The following is a 23,568-nucleotide window of genomic DNA, read 5'->3' on the forward strand; positions in this document are numbered from 1 at the left end:
CCGCATGGCCGTTTGCCAATCTCATGTTACCTCATCCGGTAAAGCTTTTATTGCACCCATTGCCATATAGGGTCATTACATTCCAATACATTGTAAAGCTCAGAGTGCTGGTCACGAGGTCCAGAGGTACCCTGCAGTATTTACAAGCCTCTGCCATGGCTTTATGACTCCCACACATTAAGAACTTGATACACACCCCTGTCTCGAATGCAGAGCCATGGAGTCCCTGTTCATTTCAGAGGGGATGCTATTTCTGTCATGTACTTAAAGAAAAGTCAGCTTCCCAGTTGACGTCGTTTCTCTTCTCTTTCCTCCTCTGCCCCCACAGAAAACGTAACTTTGGATCCAGACACAGCAAATCCCCGCCTCATCCTGTCTGAGGATCGAAAGAGTGTGAGAGAAGGAGACTTCTATCAAGACCTGCCAGACAACTCTGAGAGATTTGACACATGTTGCTGTGTTCTGGGATGTGAGGGTTTCACATCAGGCAGACATTTCTGGGAGGTCATTGTGGGAAGAGAGGAGACATGGGGGGTGGGGGTTGCCAGAAAGTCTGTGAGGAGGAAGGGGGTTTTGTATTTTAATACTACGGAAGGGATCTGGGGTTTGGGGAAGTCGGATGGTAAGCTCAAGTTCTGCTCCCCCCGTAAGGCCCCTGTTCCATGTGAGGAGCCCAAGAGGATCCGAGTGGCCCTGAACTGTGAAGGGAGACGGGTGTCCTTTTACAATGCAGATACAGCAGCCCTTCTCCATGCAGATACAGCAGCCCCCTTCTCAGGAGAAACCCTCCAGCCCTACTTTTTCGTGAGCAAGAAAGGGAACCTGAGACTCTCTTGACTGAAGGTGCAGACAGACAAGTGTATATTCATTGTCATCATGGCACATTCAGTCTCCTCTTCAGGACTGAGCTGACAGGCACTTAAGGAGAAACCATATTTCCAGAACTGTGATTGGCCATCCCTTGTGTCAATCATGATGCAACTCTCCCTTCCCAGGCCAGTTTTGTGACTGACACTGATTGACTGGGTCCCCTGTCAGTCTCCAAACTTGCCTGTTTTCTCTCCGTTGGGAATCGAGTACTTCTTTCGGTGCTGGAGTTGGAAAGGGGGTAAGAAGCAAGAAAATGATTTAGGAAACAGCAGCAACCCCACACACATTCCTGTTTCAATGTAGTTCTTTCTCCAACCTCCAATTCTGACTTAAGTTTTCTAGAGATAATACCATCATCTTTGCTAAATAAAATCAAAATTATGCACTGGCATCACCTAAAACCTTCCTCAGCCTCAATCCTGCTCTCATATTCCCTTTTCCTCCCCCAAGATCTCCACTGGACCGGGAAATGGAGTTCAAAAATCCCTTTTTTTGCTACTCCTCAGGGAAGCTTATGTAGCAATTCAGCAAAATCTCCATATCCAAAGAGACCTGTTTGCTAGTTGAGTGCAGTAGGTCCAAAACTCAGCACAACTTAACTTGCATGATCACAGCCTGAGGCCCTTTGTCAAAACACAAATTAGTAAATAGAGGGCGAGTCCTCTTGGAAGGGACTGTGTGAGATCTCACAAGAGACTCCAGAGCCCAGAAAGCAATGGGCTTTGGCAGTGGAGGAAAGTGTTTCTAAGTCCACCTTGCTTCCTGGCCTCTAGAAAGGTTACATAAAGCTCTGAAGATCTCTGGCTTCGAACAAGTAGGGATGATGAAGAAGAGGGGTTTGGACTTGATATCCTGCCCATCTCTCCCCTTAAGGAGTCTCAAAGCAGCTAACATTCTCCTTTCCCTTCCTCCCCCACAACAAACACTCTGTGAGGTGAGTGGGGCTGAGAGACTTCAGAGAAGTGTGACTGGCCCAAGGTCACCCAGCAGCTGCATGTGGAGGAGCGGAGACGCGAACCCGGTTCCCCAGATTACGAGTCCACCGCTCTTAACCACTACACCACGCCAATTGTGTGGGGGGCATTTTTGAGGGTCTTCCTGACTTGTGCAATATTGCCTTTGCATGCTGACTCCAGGAATGTAACCCCCACATAGGTTTCAGGCCTCAATGCAACAAAATCTCCTCTGACAGTGAAGAGCCTCTGTCAGAAGTTCTGAGGAAAGAACAATGACAATCTAGAGGATTTCGCATGGGGGGGGAATTCCCATGTACAGTGGTACCTCGGGTTAAGAACTTATTTTGTTCTGGAGGTCTATTCTTAACCTGAGGTACCACTTTAGCTAATGGGGCCTCCCACTGCCGTTGCACGATTTCTGTTCTCATCCTGAAGCAAAGTTCTTAACCCGAGGTAATATTTTTGGGTTAGCAGAGTCTGTAACCTGAAGCATCTGTAATCCGAGGTACCACTGTATACAATTATTTTCTACAAGGTGCTTTGTAGCGAACAGTCAGATACTTACCTGTATTTTTAGAGATCCCCTCTTCTTATCCTTTTGTGTAATGGTCCTGTAAGAATTTGGGGATATGTTTCATGCGCTAATGTGTTTGATTCTATTAAAGATTGTACTTCTTGTTGCTCCTGTGGTGTTTCAAACTCAAACAGTATAATATCCATTTCCCATGACACTTCCTCAAGGGAATTTAGGAGGGTGCCCGCGTCATCAGCTGGGTTGTGAGAAAAAGGGGCTTTTGAGAACCAAGTTCCCCCATTCAGCAGTTTTCCTGGAACAAAACTTGTAAGGTGGAGAAGCGAGAATTCTGGTGAAATGCATGGGAGAAACGTCTGGGCTAGGATGGCTAGCAATCCTATACACCCTCTGGGTTGGTTTCAAGTATGTCCTACTCAGAGTAAGCCCATTTAAATGAATAAGCCAATGTTAGTCGTGCTTATTGACTTCAATGAGTCTGTTCTGAGCAGGACTTGAAATACTACCCGCTTTTGCCAGAATAAATATTAATGAAAATGGGATTGAAGAGAGAATTCTGGAGGCTTTTTTTGAACTGCAGGGGCTCCTTGGAGAGGGGTGGCGGGAGATTTATTAAACTGTTTTCTGATGTTTGTGTTCGCAACTTCTGCATGCATTCCAAGTCCTTTGGGCGAGTGAGACTCAGCCTTATCTGCCATGGCAGCCAGACAACTGAAGAACCGGGAACAGAGGGCCAAGGAGGGGGGGCGCATAGCAGAAACATTTCTGACAGAGTCCCACTCCTCAAATGGGAAGAGGAAGTGAAGGCAGATTGTTTTCTTAATCTCTTCCGAAACCCCCTAGCCTCCATCCCATGTTCTCAGGGGCTGGGAATGGGTGTCCAATGGTCCCGTGGGAATGTGCATCACAGGGGAGGGTTGGGCTCCGGCTGCGATGCTCCTTGGAGTCTGAACTTTTGTGTCTTACAGCGGGAAAGGGGCTCCGAAAGCAACAACTTCAGAGCTGAAACCTCTCCATGCACACTCCGCGTTTCCATACCCGGTCGCTAGGGGGCGGCGGTGCCTCGACGCCGCTTGGGATCCTCACCGAGGACTAGTGACTTGACCTGGAGGAGGGCCGGGACTTTGTGCCACGTCGCACCTTTCCCTCGTGTTGACATTCGCTCCAGCCACGTAAGCCGTCGGCCCTGAATTCTCCCACGCCCAAACCTCCCCTGCGAAAGCGCCATTCATTCGGAAAGCAAAGGGAGCCGGGTGCCCGCGCGCAATAAATGCTGGAAGAGATATCCAGTTTCCCTCTTGGCCTCCAGAGAACTCAGGAGTCCCGGATTCCACCCCACCCACCGCCGCCACTTCCCTCCTGTCTGTTTAGAGATCAGTGTAAATTCTATTCACGCTGGACTTTCCTGCTTTTTACGCCTGGATTGCTAGCAAGGGTGGGAGGGGCTTCAGATTCAAATTCATTCACTGTCTTTCGAATGAGTGAGGCTGACATGAAGCTCATAAAAAAAACTCGCTTCCTCCACCTCTCCTTGGAAAACGGCTCCTTAAATCGGCAGCCAGGAATTATACCCTTCCTTTTAAAAAATATAAATTCCCATGGCGGGAAGACTCTGTCTCCCATTTAACCCAACTCTTCGGGCAGCAGTCATCTCGAGCTATAGCACCTGAATTTCCTGGAAAGAAAACACGCCCATTTGCAGACGGAAAACAGAGAAAACGAAACCAACTCTCTCTTCCTGGCGAGGCAGCAGCCATGGCTGCTTCTGGGGGTCCCGAGCAGGATCTCTGCGAGGAAGTCACTTGCCCCATCTGCCTGGAGTGTTTCAGGGATCCGGTGATCATCCCGGAGTGCGGGCACAACTTCTGCCGAGCCTGCCTGATCCAGTGCTGGGGGGGATCCGAGGGAGAGGCTTCCTGCCCTCAGTGCAGGGAAATCATTCTGCACAGGACCCTCATCCCCAATCGGCCGCTGGCAAATGTTTTGGAAAAACTTACACTCGGGAAACTCCGTCTTCAGGGGGAAAAGGAGCCCAAAGGAAAGGGGAGGGTCTGCGAGAAGCACCAGGAGCCCCTGAAGCTCTTCTGCAAGGAGGACGAAAGCCCCATCTGTGTGGTGTGTATCGCAACCAAGGAGCACAAAAGCCACGAGGCGATTCTTCTGGAAGAGGCTTTCGAGGAGTACAAGGTAATAAATCTCTCTGGGTTTCCTTTGGGTTTGATGAGGGCGAAATAGCTACAGAGAAGGGGGTTTTGCAGGACAATGTTTTTTTTTTTTTTTTTTAAAGCAGCATAATTTTTATTACAAGGCTTTGAGCCCACCTTCCCACTCCAGCAGAGGAGCATGGGAGGCATCTTACAATATTACAAAACGGAGAGAAAGAAATACAAGTAGCATTGTAACAAGCAAGGCTGGATTATCGGTGGGCCTTCCTTTGTTTTTTTTTTGTTTTTTTTATTAGGGGGAGAAGAAAAAAGAAAAAGAAAAAAAAAAGAAGAAGAAAGGAGGGTGGAAGGAGGGGAGATGGATGGGGGTGGGGTGGGGTAGCGGTGTTTCTATTATGCTTAATGTATGTAGTTTGGTGTCAGCGTGCTTGTGTTGTTCACTTTTGTTCCTTTGGTGGTGAGAGAGGTTGGGGTTGGCCTAGGATGTGATTGTTTGTTTGTGATTGGCTGTGGTGATCTTTGTTTTCGTGTGTGAGTGAGGTGGGTGGGTGTTTTGGATCAAGTTAGCCATATTGATTTGTATGCTGTTGGTGGATTATTGTCATTGTCCTGTTGGGCTGTGTATGTGATAAAGGGGAGCCATACCGGGGTGAAGGTGTCTTCTTCTGTTTGTCCCCGTGTCAGTTTCAGTTTGTTAGTTAATTTTTCTAGTAGGGCTGTTTCCCATACTATTTGGTACCATTGGTCCATGCTTACTCCTGACAGGTCTCTCCAGTGTCTGGTTATGGTGTTTCTGGCTGCTGAAAGTAGGTGGGTTATGAGTTCTTTGTGGAGTAAATGGGCATTGTTGTCTTGGAAGATGTTTAGTAGGGCCAATTCTGGGGTGAAGTCTAATACTTGCTTTGTTATTTTACATATTTCTTGTATGGCTGTTGTCCAGAATAGTTGGATTTTGGGACACTCCCACCACATGTGGAGGTATGTGCCTGTGGAGGTGCACCCTCTCCAGCATTTTGGTGGGGTTCCTGGGTGTATTAGCGCTAGTTTCCTTGGTGTTAGGTACCACCTGTAGGTGAGTTTCAGTGTGAGTTCTTTTCTTTTCGTTGATATGGATTTAAAGGGGGGTTTAGACCACATTCTGGTCCATTGAGTGGGGTTAATCTCATAGCCTATGTCATTTTCCCATTGTTTTTTGATTGCGTCTAGGGGATTTGCGGGATTTTGGAGTAGTATTTTGTATATTGCGGATACCGTCCCTTTACCATTTCCCTTTGTTGTTAGGAGGAGGTTTTCAAAGGTTGTCAGGGGCCTAGTTGCTGCTGATTTTACTGTTGGGTTGTTTAAGAGGGCATGTAGTTGGTGTTGTGTTAACCAGGGCATTTGGGTGTCTTCTAGTTTGTCTTGTATTTCTTGTGTTGACAAGGGTTTGTTATTTTTATAAAAGTCTATTAGGCGATATAAGCCTTTGGTTCGCCAGGCTTTTATCTGGAGGTTTTGTGCTGCATGGTGGAATAATGGGTGGTACGCCAGGGGGATTAGTGGGGATGGGGTTGGGGATAGTTTGCCTATTTGTGTTTTCCATGCTTTGAGCATGGTCTGTGTGTACCTGTTAAGTGTTGTGGGAATTTTCTTTAGTTTGTTTGGGAGGAGTGGGTATGTTGTGGTGCAGGTATTTTCAATTGTGTCCCTCTCTAGGTGTACCCATTGTTTTGTCTCATCTTCTAGTATGTATGGAATTACATGACGTATTTGGTTGGCAATGTAATATGCTTCTATGTTGGGGATTCCCCATCCTCCTTCTGAGGTGGGGAGGTGCAGGTATTTGGGGCTTATTCTTGGTTTTTTATGTGAGAAGATGAAAGAGTGTAGTTTTCTCTGCCAACTGCGGAGTTGGGTTGAGGGGATCCAGATTGGGAGGGTTTGGAATAGGTAGGTTAGTTTTGGGAGTGTGATCATTTTGATCATGGCTATTTTGTCTGAGAGAGTGAAATTCGTGTTATTCCATCTCTTTAGGTCTTTGTTAATTTGCCGCCACAGGGGCTTGTAGTTGTGGAGGTACAATTTGTTGAGGTTTTTGGTTATTTGTACCCCTAGGTATCTGAACTTGGTGTGGCAGAGTTTTATTTTGGTGACCTTCGTGAGCTCTTTTTGGGTGTGAGGAGGGGTGTTGAAGCACATAGCTTCTGACTTTGTAAAATTTACCTGTAAGCCCGACACCATTGCAAATTTGTTGAGTTCTCTGATTAGGGAGGTTGCTGTGCTTATGGGGTCTGGTGTTGTCACCATTAGGTCATCTGCAAAGAGCCCTAATTTATAGGTTCTGCCTTTTATTTCCACTCCCTTGATGTCTGTGGCTGCTCGGATGCGGATTGCTAAGGGTTCCAGAGCCAGGATAAATAAGAAGGGAGACAGTGGGCATCCTTGTTTCGTGCCTCTTTGGATAGCTATAGTATTAGAATCCATATTGTTAATTCTGCATTTTGCTGAGGCTTGGGAGTATATTTGTTTGAGGATTTGTAGGAAGTTGGGGCCAAATTTCATGTTAGTTAGTACTGCTAATATGTATTTCCACTCTAAGCAATCAAAGGCTTTGAGGATGTCTAGGGACATAATTGTCAATGGGAGTTTTGTTGCCTTGCTGTGTTCGATCAGGTTCAGTAGTTTCCTGATGGGGTCTGTTATATTGCGGCCAGGGACAAAGCCAGTCTGGTCTGGGGCTATTAACTTGTGTAGGAAGATTTTTAGGCGGTTGGCCAAGATTGATGTGAATATCTTGTAGTCTTGGTTTATTAATGAGATTGGGCGGTATGATTCTACTTTGAGGCTGTCTTTTAGTGGTTTTGGGATGGAGACTATTTTGGAGTGGGTCCAGGTTTTGGGGATGGGGCCCCCTTTTATGATGTCGTTGAATAGGCGGGTCATGTAGGGCATCAAGGGTTCTTTGAATTTCCTATAGAATTCTGCTGTGAAGCCGTCTGGGCCTGGGGCTTTGTGTGGTTTCAGGTTTTTGAGGACCACATCTATTTCCTCTGGGGTGATAGGGCTGTCCATGAATTCCTGTTCCTCATCAGTTAGGGTAGGCATGGTCAGTCCTGCTAGAAATGTTCTGATTTCCTTCTCTGGTGGGTTATGGGAGGTGTATAGGTTGGAGTAGAATTCTGCAAATTCTGAGGTTATTTCTTCAGGGGAGGATGTTATGCTGCCGTCTTTTTTGGTGATGCAGTGTATTCTTGTTTTGAGTGCTTTTTTCCTACATCTATTTGCTAGTAATCTGGAGTTTTTCCCTCCATATTCATAGAAACGTTGTTTAGAATATAGAATGCTGATCATTGTTTTGTTAATTTCTAGGGAGTCTAGTTCTCTCCTTTTTTGTTCTATAAGTTTGAGGAGTTTTTTAGATCCTGTTTGTTTGTAGCGTGTTGAGAGGGCTGTGATGTCTTGTTCTATTTTGCTAATTTTTGAGGAGGTTTGTTTTTTAAGGAATGTTTTCTCTTTTATGCAAGCTCCTCTGGTGACCGCTTTCATTGTGTCCCATAGGAGGGGGGTTGTTATATTGTCTACATCGTTTTCCTTGAAGTAGTTTTGGAGGGTTTTTGTGAGACTCTCTCTAATTTGTTTGTTTGTAGTTAGGATGGGACTGAAGGACCGTGATGGGGTGGTTTGTGTTCCTTCTCCTATTTTAACGATGACTTCTACTGGGGCGTGATCTGTGATTTTAATGTTACCGATGTTTGTTGATTCCACTGAGGGGATCAGACCCTGTGTGAGTAGAATGCTGTCCAGTCTGGACACTGTATCATGACGTCCCGATTGGAATGTATGGCTGATGTCTCCCGGGTTTTGCTCACTCCAAATGTCGTAGAGACCCCTGTTTTTTAGCATTTTTAGTAACTTGTAAGAGTTCCTAGTTGTTGGGGGTTTCCTTCGGAGGAAGGTTGCCCATGGGGTTGTAGGGTGGATATCTTTCAGGGATATACCTTTCATATTTAGATTGAGGTCCCCTCCTAGGATTGCTTCCCCTTCAGAGAAGGAGAGGAATTTGTTTAGTGTCTTCTGGAAGAATTCTAATTGTTTCGCGTTTGGGGCATATATGGAGCCAATTGTCAGTTTGATTTTACCATCTAGTGTCCCTTTAGCGAAAATGAATCTGCCTTTTTTGTCCCTGAGGACTGTTGTGGCAGTGAAGTTCAGGTCTCTACTGAGTATTATGGCTACACCGCGAGCTTTCCCTGAGCCTCGTGCGACCCACTGCTGACTGAAGCGGGGGTCGCTCAGGAGTTTGCTGCCTTTGGGTGGGTTGTGTATTTCTTGTAGGAAGGTGATGTGTGGTTTCATGGTGTTTATGTATGAGGTGATGCGTTTTCTTTTGATGGGGTTTCCCAGCCCCCTCACGTTTAATGTAATTGCTTTTAGGTTAGCCATCTTGCTTATCTATTATGTGGGGCGATTCCCTGCCAACCCGTTCGGGTTGTCTTGTGTCTCTCTCTTCGTGTTGTTTAAAGAACCAGTGGGGTTGCGCTGACCTAGGGTGTGGTGGGTGGGGGGCTAATGGGATTAGAGTAAGATTTGGGTTAAAGAGTAGGGGGTAAGTTGTAGAGAGTTTCCTATATGTAGTCATATAGGTGTTTGTTTGGGGTATTTTGGGCCATCTGGCATTTAGCCGGTTGGTCCTAGGTCTCAGCTGGTGTGGAAGGCCGTGTTCAAGGACAGGCCGTCCCCCCTGTTGTTTGCGAGAGGGGGAGATCAGTGAGACAGTGTGAAGTGACTTTGTAACGTCGCTGTCAAGTATAAGGTTCATGAGCAATGTTGCCAATGTTATGAGCAACATTGTTGGTGTGTTGGGGTGTGGGTGTGGGTGCTGGTACGCTCTGGTGCCACCATAGTGCTGGTTGGGTATCAGATTTTAGCCTGATTGTGGGTTGTGTTATTGAGGTTGGAGGAGTTGTTTTTCCTTAGTATGGAGTATGGGAATGTTGAAGGTGTGGGTGGTGGGGAATGTGGTTGAGGTCGTCTGGGCTGGTGTTGGGGTGGGGATTTCTGTGGGGGTGTGGGGCTGGGGGGATGTTGATGGTGTTAACTAAATCTATGTTTTGGGGGGGGAGGGGGAATGGGGGGGGGGAATCACCAGTCCTTCAGTTTGTGGCTTCATTCAGCTGCGGTTGTTGTTGTTGTAGGGTTGTCCATCTGCGATGAATTGGTTTGGTTAATCTTGGTCTGGTTTCTTGTGTCGTATGGCCGGCGGGGTGGTTCTGAGCATGATGCTTGTCTGTATTGGTTTGCGTTGTTGTGCTGCTTCTGTTGTTTCCTTTTCTTCTTCTCTACCGTCGTCCAGTTGTTTGCTGTTGTTTCCTCGTGGTTGGGGCTGTCACTTGGTGGGTTTGTCGGTTGCCATTCCGGTGGGAGGTCGAGTTTAAGGTTCTTTAGTAGTTGTAGGGCCTCAGATATGTTGGTGGCCGTGTGTTGTGTTGTATTAGTTGTTACAATTAGGCGGAAGGGGAAGCCCCATCGGTATTTGATCCCGGCTTGTTGGAGACGCTGGGTGAATGGGCGCAGGCTTTTCCTCCGGTTTAGGGTATCCTGGGATAGGTCCTGTAGGGCCAGAATGGGGGTTTCTCCATATCGAAGGTTGGTTGAGTTTCTGAGGTTGTTCCATACCTCTTCCTTCTTTTTGTAGCGCGTGAAGCATACAATGATGTCTCTTGGGGGGGCGCTGGGTTTTGGCATGGGTTTTAGGGCTCTGTGAGCCCTCTCCAAGTCATCTGCCTCAAGTTTCAGGCCTGGGATTGTGTTTTTCAGCCAGCGTATAATTAGGTCTGCTGGGCTTTTCTCCTCTGTTTTTTCAGGAAAGTTGCGGAAGCGGATGTTACAGCGTCTATTGCGATCTTCAAGGTCGGCTTGCTTAATTTTCATCTCTCTGTGTTCTGCTTCCATTTGGTTTACCAGTTCGTCCAGTTTCTTGTTCACACGTGCGTTCTCCTCCCGGTATTGCTCTATTATTCTTTCTTGCATTTGGTTCTTGTTCTCTAGAGCTTCCACTTTGGAGGTTAGATTGTTGATTAGTGCCTGCATGGGAGCCATTGTGGCCTTCAGTGTTTCTTCTAATCGTGCTTCTAATCTTGCTTCCATTTCCCTCAGATCTCGTTTCGTTACTGGGTGGTCGTCATCTTGAAGGGGAGTTATGGTTTTGGTTTGAGGTTGGCTTGGCATCCTCTTGGAGTAGGGCGTGTGGTGGTTAGGAGTTGTGGCAGTGGTGATTCCTGGGTATTGTTGGGTTGCTGGGCTGATCAGGCGTTGCCGGTGGCTTTTACAGAGCGTTTGGATTAGGTGGTCATTTGTGTCACTTCTAGCCTGTGTTTTAAGAACTTGTCTAGAGTTTCTGTGGTTGCCTCAGCGTTGCCGCCAAAGCGGGGGGGGGGGGGGCAGGTAAGTAGAGATGGGTAGACTAACGGACAGACAGTTCATATAAGGGGGAGGGGTTAGCAGGTAGAGATGCAAGAGATTAGAGGGGTGGGGCCAGGGAAAATATGTGTTTAGGAAGGGGTTGTATATACCCAAAAAGGGTATTGGGGTCCGGTTAAGGTGGAGGTTGGGGTTGGGGGTGCGCTCAGAAACAGAGACAGACAAATAGGCTATATGTAAAGGGTGGAGGGAGAAAAAGGAAGAAGAAGAAAGAAAGAAGAGGGGGGAGATGGGGGGGGAGAGGGGAGATTGGAGTAAAAGAGAAGAGAGAGAGAGAGAGAAAAAGAGAGTTGAAAGGGGAGAGATAGTACAGTAATATCGGCGGTATTAGATTGCCGCAGTAGTTTTAGCTATAGTATGAGGGGGGCAAAGTAGGATATGGTGATATGAATGTGTGTATGTGTTTCCTTTAGGGGAAGGGGGGGGGATGGAGAGAGGGAGGAGGAAGAGAAAAGGAGAGGGGGAGGGGGAAGGGGAAGGGGAAGGGTGGGAAAAGGAGGGAGAAGAAAAGAGAGGGGGAGAGAAGGGAGGGGGAGGGAGGGTGAGCTGTGGCAATGGTATGGGGGGGAAAGTCTTATTTTAAAAGAGGGGGTGGGGGGAAAGGCCCCCCCCCTCAAAAACAAGCTGACGAACAGGCTAAAAAGGGGGAGTTGATTTTAAAAGATAAAGGGGATAGAGAACAAAATTGGGGATGGAGAAAGGTGGGATAAAAGGAAAAAATAAAATAAAGGGGGTGAAGGGAGAGAGAGGAGAGAAAAAAGGGAGAGAAAAATAAACGGGGGGGGGGGAGTATCAATAGCAATAGTAGTGGTATGGAGGGAATTTTTGTTTAAAAAGAGAGTGGTGGTCGTGGATGGGGGTGAAAGATCCCCCCCTCAAGAACAAGCTAACAAATAGAATAGAAATAGAAATAGAATAGAGAGGGGGGGGTTGTGTTTTTTTTAAAATATATATATATATAAAAAAAGAAACCTATTTCCCCCTAATTATTATTATTATTTTCTGTTTGAAAAAAGTAAGGGTGGCTGCTGCAGCAGTGCCCCCTCTTTTAAAAAGAAAAATGATCAAAGTAGGTATATGGGGGGGGGGGAATAAAAAAAAAAAGGGACTTTTTTTTAAAAAAAAAAAAGGGGGGGGAGAGGGGAGGAAGGGGTTAAAAAGGGATATATATATATATTTTTTTTAAAAAAAAAAAAGGGGGGGGAGGGTAGTTTCTTCCTTTCTGCGATCTCCTTTGTCATGCGGTTTTCCTCTGTTTTCCGGAGGGGTAGGCTCCCGTCGGCTCAGCCACGTGTTTTTTCGGAGCCTGTTTTTTCGGAGCCGTGCTCACCTACCTCTCCTCTTCTTTCCCGTCGGCAGAGATGGGGGGCAGCAGCGGTAAAGTTGGGACTCTTTTTTCTTTCTTTCCTTTTCTCCTTCTTTCCCCCTTTTCTCTTCTTTTTCTCCCTCTCTGCGTTGGCTGCACTGTCCTCCTGGTTTTGGAGCTCCTCTTAGCTGTTGGGGGGGTGGTCGGGTGCCTTTCCGGGTGCCTTTCCGGCTCAATCTCAGTCCTGGGGGTGTGTTTTGGCTCCTTTGATAGACCCCTGGGCACCCCCAATTCCTCTCTGCTGGCAGTGCTGGCGGCAGCAGTCCTGGGAGTCCGGGAGTCGGCCAGACAGAGCCTTTTACTCTGGCTGGCTTCAGGAGCTCTTTTCTGCTGTTGCAGCCGCCATGCTGCCTCCGGAAGTCCCCCCTGCAGGACAATGTTTTAATATATTCTCCCCCTCCCGCAGACAAAGAGTCTCTTGTCAGTAAACTTCTGAAACTCTGTTCAATTTCTTTTTTCCTTTCTGGGGATTACAGTCCCCCTAATGTCCCCCTGCAGGAGAAACCCACCCCCATTTCATCTTCTGGAAGCAGCTCCCTTAGGAAAGGGCTGGAGGGAGGAGCAATGGAGGAGGCAGGGAAAGAATCACAGAATGGTGGAGTTGGAAGGGACCCTGAGGGCCATCTAGGCCAACCCCCCGAAATGCAGGAATTCTGCCCACAGCCATCCCTGGTTGGGCTCAAACCACCCACCTTCTGGTTGACAGCCAGACACACTGACCCATTGCGCCACTGGCTCCCTGGATGACGAAGGCAAAGACCACAGTCTTTGGGGCAGGGAGCAAGCAGATGACTCAATTTTCCTGTTATTATGAATATTAAACTCCAACAAAGAAAAACAACAACCAAAGTTTGATTTTCTTTTCTTTTCAGGGACAGATAAGCAGCTGCCTAGACAATGTGAAGAAGGAGAGAGAGAAAATTCTGGAATTTAAAGCGGGCACAGAAAAGGAAAGCCAAGACCTGCTTGTAAGCATTATTTTTATTTAAGGTGAAAAATATTATGCAGTAGTACCTCGCGTTACACAGCCCTCTGGTTATGTAAACTTCAGGATGCGAACATGGCAAACCCAGAAGTATTTTTCTGGGTTTCACTGCGCGCATGCGCAGAAGTGGTCTATCACGCACATGCGCAGAACAGGCACCTCCAGTTGCTGAAACTTCGAGATCCGACTGGAGCTCCGGAATGGATCCCATCCGCAACCCGGAGGTAATACTGTAGTATAATATCTGGGGGAAAATGAAGATGGAATACAGAAAGAGGTTTACAGTATTTTTGAACAGTCTGATCACACACAGGGCATGGAAGACCATTTGAAGGGGGGGGTGGGCTTGTAATTTTTTACGGAACTCTCTTCCTGCTGGAGTGATCTCTCTAAAATGGCAGACATGCCCTTCCAAGTGAATTCTAATAACTGGTCTCTTCATCCTGCAGCATTATGCCTAATATTGGCCTGGTTTTCTCCTTCTCTTTCTCTTTTTGCTGGTGCAGAAGCAAACAAAATCAAAATCTGGGAAAATAAATATGAAATACAGAAAGAGGTTTATTTTTGAATGGTCTGATCTCCCACAGAGCCTGAAAGACCATTTAAAGGAGGGGGTGGGGTTGTAAGTTTTTACGAAGCTCTTTCTCCTCTGAATATGTCAGAAGTGGCCTTCTAAGGGAATTCGGATAACTTGACTCTTTATCCTGCAAGAGCAGACTAGATGCCTGATTTTGGCCCACTGTTCTCTTCTTTCAATCTCTTTGCTGCAGAAACAAACAGGTGCAGAGAGGGAAAAGATGGTGGCTGAGTTCAGGCGACTGCGCCAGTTTCTGGAAGAACAAGAGAAACATATTCTGGACCAGATGGCAGAAGTGGAGAAGGAGATTGCAGTCAAAAGGGAGGAGCAGCTGGCCAGACTCTCCAGGGAAGTCTCCTCTCTTGACAGCCTCATCCGGGAGATGGAGGAGAAGCTTCAGGAACCAGCGAGGGAACTCCTGCAGGTCAGGCCTCATCCTGATGCGAGAGGGTGGAGTGTGCTGCTTCAGACTACAGGCATTTATTAGTCCTTCCCCACATAAAAATACTGTTGTCAGAGGAACAAGCAGTACATGACATAGCAGCTAACTCCGAGGGGCCAAGGTCTCTTAGACTGCCCAATAAAATATTTGAGGGGGCCAGCCCCCCCCCCCCGCCACCAATAATGGGCATTTCTATTGAAATGGGGTTTGTGTGCTGCATCTTGTGACTGATTATGTGGAGTGGGGCTTACCTGCCCACCCCCCAATATCTTCTTCAAGTTGTCACTAGATCAAACCACAGGCCCTTTCCGTCCTGCTTCCTGTTCTCGCATTGGCCAACCAGAGGTCTCTGGGAAACCCACAAGCCAATAGAACTCTGTATTCAATTAACCTTTACTCAGAGTAGACTATCTTAGGTTCATTAATTTCAGTGTGTATGAGTAAAAGCTAGTTGAAAACAACCGATACTGCCTCCAACACAGGCATTCCAAATTAGCACTGAAACATCTTTTCATTCAGATGCTGTCTTGGGTCCAGCCAGAGAGGGGGTGACCTATTATTATTATTATCATTATTATTAAAATAAGTTTGTGTACCACCCAATACCCACAAGTCTCAGGGTGGTTCACAGGATATGACTGAACAAAAAAATCCTTCTAGTAGCACCTTAAAGACCAACTAAGTTAGTTCTAGGTATTAGCTTTCGTGTGCATGCACACTTCTTCAGATACGAAGAAGTGTGCATGCACACGAAAGCTCATACCTAGAACTAACTTAGTTGGTCTTTAAGGTGCTACTGGAAGGAATTTTTTGTTTTGACTATGGCAGACCAACACCGCTACCTATCTGTAACAGGATATGACTGAGTGTGGGATGTACATAACAGTGAACCGATTAGTTGCAGGTGAACACAGAACCAGCATGCGCTGCAGGGCAAAATGGCAAATCAAGGAGGTGGGATTGAATCTCTCAGGTGTTTGGGGGACTTGGTCAAAAGAGAAGAAAGGGACCTTTTCTTCGTCATCACTGGAGTGGCTGACTTTTGCCATCTCATGGTTATTCCAAAATTATGTGGCACTGTGTATTTTATTGGGGGCCTTTTGTTTTGTGCTTGGCTAACCTCTCACCACTTCAGCTGCTTAGTATTTATAACTGACCGCAGGTCTCTCTGCAGAAATGGCTCCACTGATATCTTTTTCTTTCCTTCTTTCCAGGATATCAGAAGCTTCTTGCAGAGGTAAGTGATGGAAATCTACTGCTTTAAGATAATGTACAGTGGTACCTCGGGTTACATGCACTTCAGGTTACATACGCTTCAGGTTACAGACTCCGCTAACTCAGAAATAGTACCTCAACTTGACAAATTGACAGGAAAGATCAGATATCTACGAGACCAAAAGTTTATCGAGGACTGGGGAAAGTTGGTGGAGTATTGGGAAGGTATAAGTGATAGAGAAATAACGTTGGTGGCATTTAAAGAAGCTCTGTAAAAGTTGAAGAAATATTGCAAAAAAGAAAAACAGGTATCAAAGGGTATACTAAAAGGCAATAGTGAATTTAAGAAATGTGTAATTAAAAAATTTAATTTGGGTGATTATCAGAGAGGCTGAAGGAAGTCCAAAAGTGAAAAATTTGTTAAAGCTGAAATGTGATGTGATATGTATTCTTATGATGAAAATTAATAAAAATTATTAAAACAAAACAAAACAGAAATAGTACCTCAGGTTAAGAACTTTGCTTCAGGATGAGAACAGAAATTGGGCTCTGGTGGCGCAGCTGCAGCAGGAGGCCCCATTAGCTAAAGTGGTGCTTCAGGTTAAGAACAGTTTCAGGTTCAGTACGGACCTCCAGAACAAATTAAGTACTTAACCTGAGGTACCACTGTATTGGGAAAGTTCCTGTTGTAACAAGTGAGAAACTCACTCTCCAGTTCCTCCTTCCGGAGATTGCTTAGGACTCCACCGTCCATTTCACAAAATCACAGACAAAAGTAGAGACACATTTTTGTGGTAGTTTGTTGCTACAATCACAGACAGGAAGCCGTTCCCATTGCATATTTCTGAAGGTCCATCTCTGTGATGGATTCATTTTCTCTTCAACTGATACAAAAAAGGGGGACATCACAAAGGTGGTTGTAAATATCTTCACTATAACTTACCCTTAAATATTCAGTGTATGTCAGGCTCCTGCAGTTTCTTCCTCAGCCATAAGAAGGTGAGAAAGGGCCCTGCTGGATCCGGCCAGTGGCCCATGCAGTCCAGCATCCTGTTTTCACAGTGACTAACCAGATACCAGTGGGAAACCAGTGGGCAGGATCTGAGCCCCAGAGGACACTCTGCTCCGGTGGTTTCAGCAACTGGAGTTCAGAGGCACCATTGCCTTTGACTCAGCCACCGTGAAGAGTAGCTGCTGAGAGCCTTCTCCCCCAAACACCTGCAACATGTTCAAAAATTCAAGAATTTTGAAAATCTTGCATGTTTAGAAAATACTGCTTTAATTTCTAATATTTTCTCCATTTTTAAAATATAACCACTGTGCTAAAATACATTTATAATGTTAATTGCAAAAGCCATTCTAAAGCATTCTGAACTTCCTTATATTTCAGAAATGCACATACCAGATCTATTTTGTTTTCCTCATTAATCACTTGAAATGCTTCACTAAAACTGGTGTAGTCCTAAAATCTCTGCATAAGGCCCAGTATGGTTCACTTTTCTTAAAAAAATAATAATGGGTATATATCAGCTTCTTTATCTTCAATCTCCTATTCATATATTTCATTCAAAATTCAAAAGCAGGTGTATTTTGGTTTTCCTTCAACTTCTTAGATGCTTTCTAGATCCACACGTCAGCTAGATGATCCTTTTTGCCATAGGAAGAACTCTGCTCCCAAGTCTTCATGATATATCCATCATGCCTTTATCATCAGGATGAGACGTCTGCCTTGTCAGAAAGCTCCTTGAATTGGAAGGATGTTGGCTTCACTTTGTTCTTCTCCTCCCAGGTCTCAGGAGAAGGAGAAATTTAAGAATCCTCCTGTGGCTTTTCCTCCTGCCCTGAAGTGGAGGATCTGGGATTTCGGAGATATAAATCCCTTCCTGGAGGGAGTCATGAAGAAATTCAGAGGTAGTAAAGATGGGTTGAAAATATTTTGTACTGGATATTTAAAATTGTTCATGAACGGTTCCAGCTCATTAGCAGTGCTAGGAAAATGGAATGCTTATTTATTTATTCTTTTCAATATCTAGAAGTCACACTTTCCTATGTAGAGGACTCACAACTGATTTTCCTTAGGCAATTGAAAGGGGATGGTAAAGGGAGTCATGAAGAAATTCAGAGGTAGTAAAGAAGGGCTGAAGGGGACACGGGTGGCGCTGTGGGTTAAACCACAGAGTCTAGGGCTTGCTGATCAGAAGGTTGGCGGTTCAAATCCCCGCAGTGGGGTGAGCTCCCGTTGCTCAGACCCTGCTCCTGCCAACCTAGCAGTTCGAAAGCACGACAAAGTGCAAGTAGATAAATAGGAACTGCTCCGGCGGGAAGGTAAACAGCGTTTCCGTGTGCTGCTCTGGTTCGCCAGAAGTGGCTTAGTCATTCTGGCCACATGACTTTTGGGATACTGCCAGGGAGATAAAGCCCATCATGACTCCACGTCGCCTCTGGACGATCCATCGATCTCCCATAGATACAGTATCAGCAGTTAGCGACACGAGCCCCAGAAATAGTTTCCCACATTCCAGAGCTCTTGCACGCTCTATCAGCAGAGTTCACACAGCGAAAGACGCACTCAGGAGAGCATATTTACAAGTTTATTCAGCGTTGGTCAGAACAAAGAAAAAACATGACTGCCTGCTTCAGTGTCTCAGACACAGAGAGAGAAACGAAAGCAAGAGACAAAACATGAACAGGAAATACGCAGACTCTGTGACTCACAAAGCCTGCTCCCTTTTAAGGTGGAATGGAAATATCCTAAGCCCAAGCCAGGGAAAAGCATTACTTTACTGCTGTACGCCGGCTCCCTCAGCCAATAAAGCGAGATGAGAACTGCAACCCCAGAGTCGGCTACGACTGGAACTAATAGTCAGGGGTCCCTTTACCTTTACCTTAAAGGAGGGCTGAAAGTACTTCGTACTGGATGTTTAGAAGTGTTCATGACAGGCTCCAGGTCATACGGAATATTAGCCATGCCTGGAAAATAGAAGGCTTATTTATTTATTCTCTTTCAATATCTAGAAACCACACTTTGCTATGTAGATGACTCACAACTGATTTTATTTAGGCAATTGAAAGAGGAGGATAAGCCCTTCTTGCTGGGCTCTGGAAGCTCCTGCGAGATCTTGGGGGAGCCTCCCAGATTCCAGTCAGCAAGGTAAAGGGCTTGAAAGCTCTTGCCATGAAGGGTTTGGCCACCGTGCAAATCGCTTTTAAGACATTACTTGGTTCTGAGAGGCTCCTGCGAGATCTCAAGGGACCGTTTTGAGATCTCTGATGGCAGGGGTGATTCCGGGGGTCATTCTGACTTTGCACGATTTGCCTTTATGCACAATCTTCAGGAATGTAACCCTCCCTTAAGTTGCGGGTTGCCTGAAAAAAGTTGTCCTTGACCTCTTCCCATCTCTCAGCCAGGCTTTGGGTGCTTTCACACACCTCACTTTTCGGGCATTTCTCCTGTTCCTTTGGCCCTGAGATTGATGTAAGGAGGGAAGGAGGGGGGCCATCAAAAAGTCAGCCAGGAGCAGAGGGGACTGGGATTGAGGCCTCCCGTCCTCAAACAGGGGTGTCTGGATCTTGTTGATGGGGAGATCTTCTGGGGGGGTCCTGCTCCTCCCAAGATTTGGGCAGGCCTGAACCTTGACATCACCCCTGCCCTGGTTATCCAGGGATAGCTGGTATGGTGAATTTCAGATAGTTTTAACTGCCAACTCCCATAATCTCCAGATGGCATGGCCAGTGGTTAGGGAGGATGGGACTTGTAGTCCACAACACCTGGCTACAATCTCATGAGCTCATATTGTTCATTCCAGGTTTGTTGTCTGAATGATGGTGTGATGCTAAATCTCTGTTCCCTTTTCTCTCCCAGACACTGTGGAATATGGACTTCAGCTGCAAAAAGGTACATTTCCAGGTCAAGCAGAGACACTAATTTGGGAGAGAGGGGATCTGCTTCTCAAAAGACCAGGCCACTGCAGCTCTTCCGTCCATGCCTTATTTTCCCTTATTTCCCAGAGGCATCTGTTCTGTGAGAGCAGCATGCTGGGCTAGAGGGGCTCTTGGCCTGATCCTGCAGACTCTTAGGAAGCCCCCAACCCAGGATGGCTGGCTTTTCTGTGCCGAATCTCAATAAGACACAGGGGTGGTGTGAAGCCAAATGTTCCCGGCACATGAGGGGGGAAATATCCCTTTGAACCATACCAGATCCACACCCCGTTTAGGAGAGTTTATGTAAAAGTAAGGTGTCAGAGTGGGAAATGCATGAGCACAAATAGCTCAGAAAATGGCTGCAACAACCTTTGGGGGCTAGAAGGTGAATGGGTTCTGGTGTCAGTGGAGGGAGCTGGGGGCTGCCTGAGTGTGAACTCCAGGGGTCCGGCTTCCCTGCAAGATGGGGGGGGGGTCTTCCCTCAGCTTTTGTATTGGAGGGGAGACATGACTTCTCTGCTAAAACAAGAGAAACTTGAGTAAACCTAAAAGAGCAGGGCAGAATTACAGCACAGACTGGGGGGAAAGGCTCAATGGGAAGATAGAAGTCCAGTCTGGCCTGATTCTGGACACCACAGAAAGGGAATCATAAGAGCTGGAAAAGATGTAAAAATGGCAGCATAAAGGAAACTCTTATTTACCTTTAAAATCATATTCTGGGATATGTAAAATACATAAAAGTTAATCAATACAATAAACTAGAAAAACCCATTACGTTTAACAAAACAAAAAACTAATAGCAGCACTGGCAACATCCAATATCCCACATAATTTCCAAAGTGCAAAAGTGTGTTTTTAAAAAGAAATCACTTGATTACTTTCCGTAATGTGGCAGGGGTATGGAGGACTGCAGAGCAGATCTTCTTTCTAATGTCCACCAGCCTGACCAATTTTTAAATTGGTTACTTGTGATGCTTCCACTGCCCACCTTTTCCATAAATGTGAGGAACAGTGAAGAAAAAGATGAATTATATAGCCAAATCAGGTCTGGGGAGCCAGGATGGGGTCTTTGCATTGAAGGTGACAAGTGTGTGTGTGTGTGTGTGTGTGAATGCATTAACGATTAACACAATTCATAGGAAAAGAAAGCCATTCATATCAACGATGTAATAGAACTATCAATTTTCTGCATTGCTCTAACCAAACTGCAAGATAAAATTAAGTTTGTTCTTAGCTAACTGCTCATAGTTTTCCTGGGGGAAACAAACCATAGGCCCAAACGCCGGCCTGGGACTCCTGCATCACACTACAGAACATGGAAGGGAGTCCCTCAGAAGGTGGTGGACTCTTCATCCTTGGAACTTACAGGGAAGTTGCAATGGTTCTATGTAGAGAATGTGTGTTAAGTACTTCAAACACTTGAAAGAACTGCAAATATTTCAAGAATCATTAAGAACCTGTCTTGAATGCAGAGCCATGGAGACCCTGTTCATTTCAGAGGGGATGCTATTTCTGTCATGTACCTAAAACAGAGTCAGCTTCCCCGTTGACGTTGTTTCTCTTCTCTTTCCTCATCTGCCCCCACAGAAAACGTAACTTTGGATCCAGACACAGCAAATCCCTACCTCATCCTGTCTGAGGATCGAAAGAGTGTGAGACATGGAGAAGTGTGTAGACGCCTGCCGAACAACCCTGAGAGATTTGACACACATGGCGATGTGCTGGGATGTGAGGGTTTCACATCAGGCCGACATTTCTGGGAGGTCATTGTGGGAAGAGAGGAGGGATGGGGGGTGGGCGTGGCCAGAAAGTCTGTGAAGAGGAAGGGTGATTTAGGTTTTGATACTACGGAAGGGATCTGGGGTTTGGGGAAGTGGGACGGTGAGTACACGTTATGCTCCCCCTATGAGGCCCCTGTTCCAAGTGAGGAGCCTGAGAGGATCCGAGTGGCCCTGAACTGTGAAGGGGGACGGGTGTCCTTTTACGATGCAGATACAGCAGCCCTTCTCCATGCAGATACAGCAGCCCCCTTCTCAGGAGAGACCCTCCAGCCCTACTTTTACGTGAGCGGGAAAGCGAACCTGAGACTCTCTTGACTGAAGGTGCAGACAGACAAGTGTATATTCATTGTCATCATGTCACATTCAGTCTCCTCTTCAGGACTGAGCTGACAGGCACTTCAGGAGAAACCATATTTGCAGAACGGTGATTGGCCATCCCTTGTGTCAATCATGATGCAACTCTCCCTTCCCAGGCCAGTTTTGTGAATGACACTGATTGACTGGGTCCCCTGTCAGTGCAGGAGGTGCAAAGGGGGAAAGAAGCAAGAAAATAATTTAGGAAACAACAGCAACACACACACCCCTCCCTGCAATATTCCTGTTTTGATGTTCTCTCTCCAACCTCCAACTTGAGTTTTCTAGAGACAATACCATCATCTTTTATGAATAAAACCAGAATTATGCACGGGCATCACTTAAAACCTTCCTCAGCCTCAATCCCTTTCTCAGATTCCCTTTCCTCCCCCAAAACCTCCAGTGACCATGAATGGAAGTTCCAAAATCCCCCCCCCTTTTTTTTTTTGGCTGCTACTCAGGGAAGCTTATGTGGCAATATAGCAAAATCAGAGACCTGTTTGCTAGTCGGTCCAGAATGCACAACTTACTTGTGTGATCACAGCCTGGAGCACTTTGTGAAAACAAATTAATAAATGGAAAGAGAGGGTGAGAGACCAGGAAATATTGTTGGAAGGGACTGTGTGAGATCTCACAAGAGTCTCCAAAGCCCAGAAAGCAATTGGGGGGGGGGGGCTTTGGCAGTGGGAGAAACAGTTTCTAAGTCCACCAGTTTCTAAGTCCACATTTTCGGGGGTCTTCCTGACTTATGCAATATTGCTTTTGCATTCTGACCCCAGAAACATAACCCCCCCCACAGGTTTTGGGCCTTGATGTAACAAAATCCCCTCTGACAGTGAAGAGCCTCTGTCAGAAGTTCTGGGGAGAGAACAGTGACAACCTAGAGGATTTTGGGGAGTGGGTTTTCCCCCCGTAAATTCCCATGTATACAATTATATTCTCCAAGGTGCTTTGTAGTGAACAGTCAGATACTTATCTGTATTTTTAGAGATCACCTCTTCTTTTTTTGTTTATACAGTGGTACCTCAGGTTACAGATGCTTCAGGTTACAGACTCTGCTAACCCAGAAATAGTACCTCGGGTTACGAACTTTCCTTCAGGATGAGAAATCGTGTGGTGGCAGCAGGAGGCCCCATTAGCTAAAGTGGTGCTTCAGGTTAAGAACTGTTTCAGGTTAAGAACAGACCTCCAGAATGAATTAAGTTCTTAACCAGAGGTACCACTGTGTGTGTGTGTGTGTGTGTGTGTGTGTATAAAATTTTGCAGCACAGGCACACACATTCATACAACTGAACATAAAAGTAGTAAAAGACAAGGTAAAAAGACATTAAAAGATAAAAGATAAGAATACTAGAGAAAAGAATAAGCAATATCAGCATAGCATACAAAAACTCATACAATACAAATAATAAACTATTGCTCCAGAAGCGGTTTAGTCATGCTGGCCCCATGACCCGGAAAGCTGTCTGTGGACAAATGCTGTCTCTCCCGGCCTGAAAGGAAGATGAGTGCCGCAACCCCATACTTGCCTTTGACTGGACTTAACCATCCAGGGGTCCCTTACCTTACCTTTACCTTTTTATATTTCAATTATTTTCTTCCAGTTGACTTCCTTCATCCTCAGCACAGTTGCATTTTCATTTCTGATAAATTGTTTCCTCCTTTTTGTATATTTTTTACCCATTTTTATTTTTGTTTTTATTTTTTATTTGAGGGCACTGCTTTTTAAGGTAATCCCTGTATATTCCCCATTCTTTTGAAATTTTTGTTTGGGCTGCCCCCTAATTGCATCTGTCATTCTAGCCAATTCTATATAATCAAATAATTTATCTTGCCATTCTTTTCTTATTGGTGTTATTTCTTTTTTCCAATATTTAGCAATTAATGTTTTCGCAGCTGTAGTAGCATAAAGGAATATTTTCTTATTTTCTCTGGCTATATTCGT

General features: G+C 45.8%; 2 protein-coding genes across 2 annotated transcripts in view; both read left to right on the forward strand.

The window, feature by feature from the left end:
- LOC309336316 (uncharacterized protein) overlaps nt 1-23,568 on the forward strand; it is a 100,797-nt gene that overhangs the window by 29,375 nt on the left and 47,854 nt on the right. The window lies entirely within an intron of this gene.
- LOC309336942 (zinc finger protein RFP-like) lies at nt 3,962-21,780 on the forward strand. The gene is made up of 7 exons (XM_081853469.1): nt 3,962-4,545; nt 13,221-13,316; nt 14,104-14,334; nt 15,567-15,589; nt 17,357-17,478; nt 19,430-19,462; nt 21,076-21,780. The coding sequence occupies exons 1-7, from the start codon at nt 4,114-4,116 to the stop codon at nt 21,582-21,584; spliced, it is 1,446 nt and encodes a 481-aa protein (XP_081709595.1). The 5' UTR covers nt 3,962-4,113; the 3' UTR covers nt 21,585-21,780.

Source organism: Podarcis erhardii (genome assembly GCF_964252035.2).
Source record: "Podarcis erhardii genome assembly, chromosome: 2".
Taxonomy (NCBI): Eukaryota; Metazoa; Chordata; class Lepidosauria; order Squamata; family Lacertidae; genus Podarcis; species Podarcis erhardii.

Coding starts and splice junctions, on each gene's coding strand:
- LOC309336942 (XM_081853469.1), top strand. CDS start 4,114: ATGGCTGCTTCTGGGGGTCCCGAGCAGGATCTCTGCGAGGAAGTCACT. Junction 13,317..14,103: donor AGGAAAGCCAAGACCTGCTT/GTAAGCATTATT, acceptor TCTTTGCTGCAG/AAACAAACAGGTGCAGAGAG. Junction 15,590..17,356: donor ATCAGAAGCTTCTTGCAGAG/GTAAGTGATGGA, acceptor TTCTCCTCCCAG/GTCTCAGGAGAAGGAGAAAT.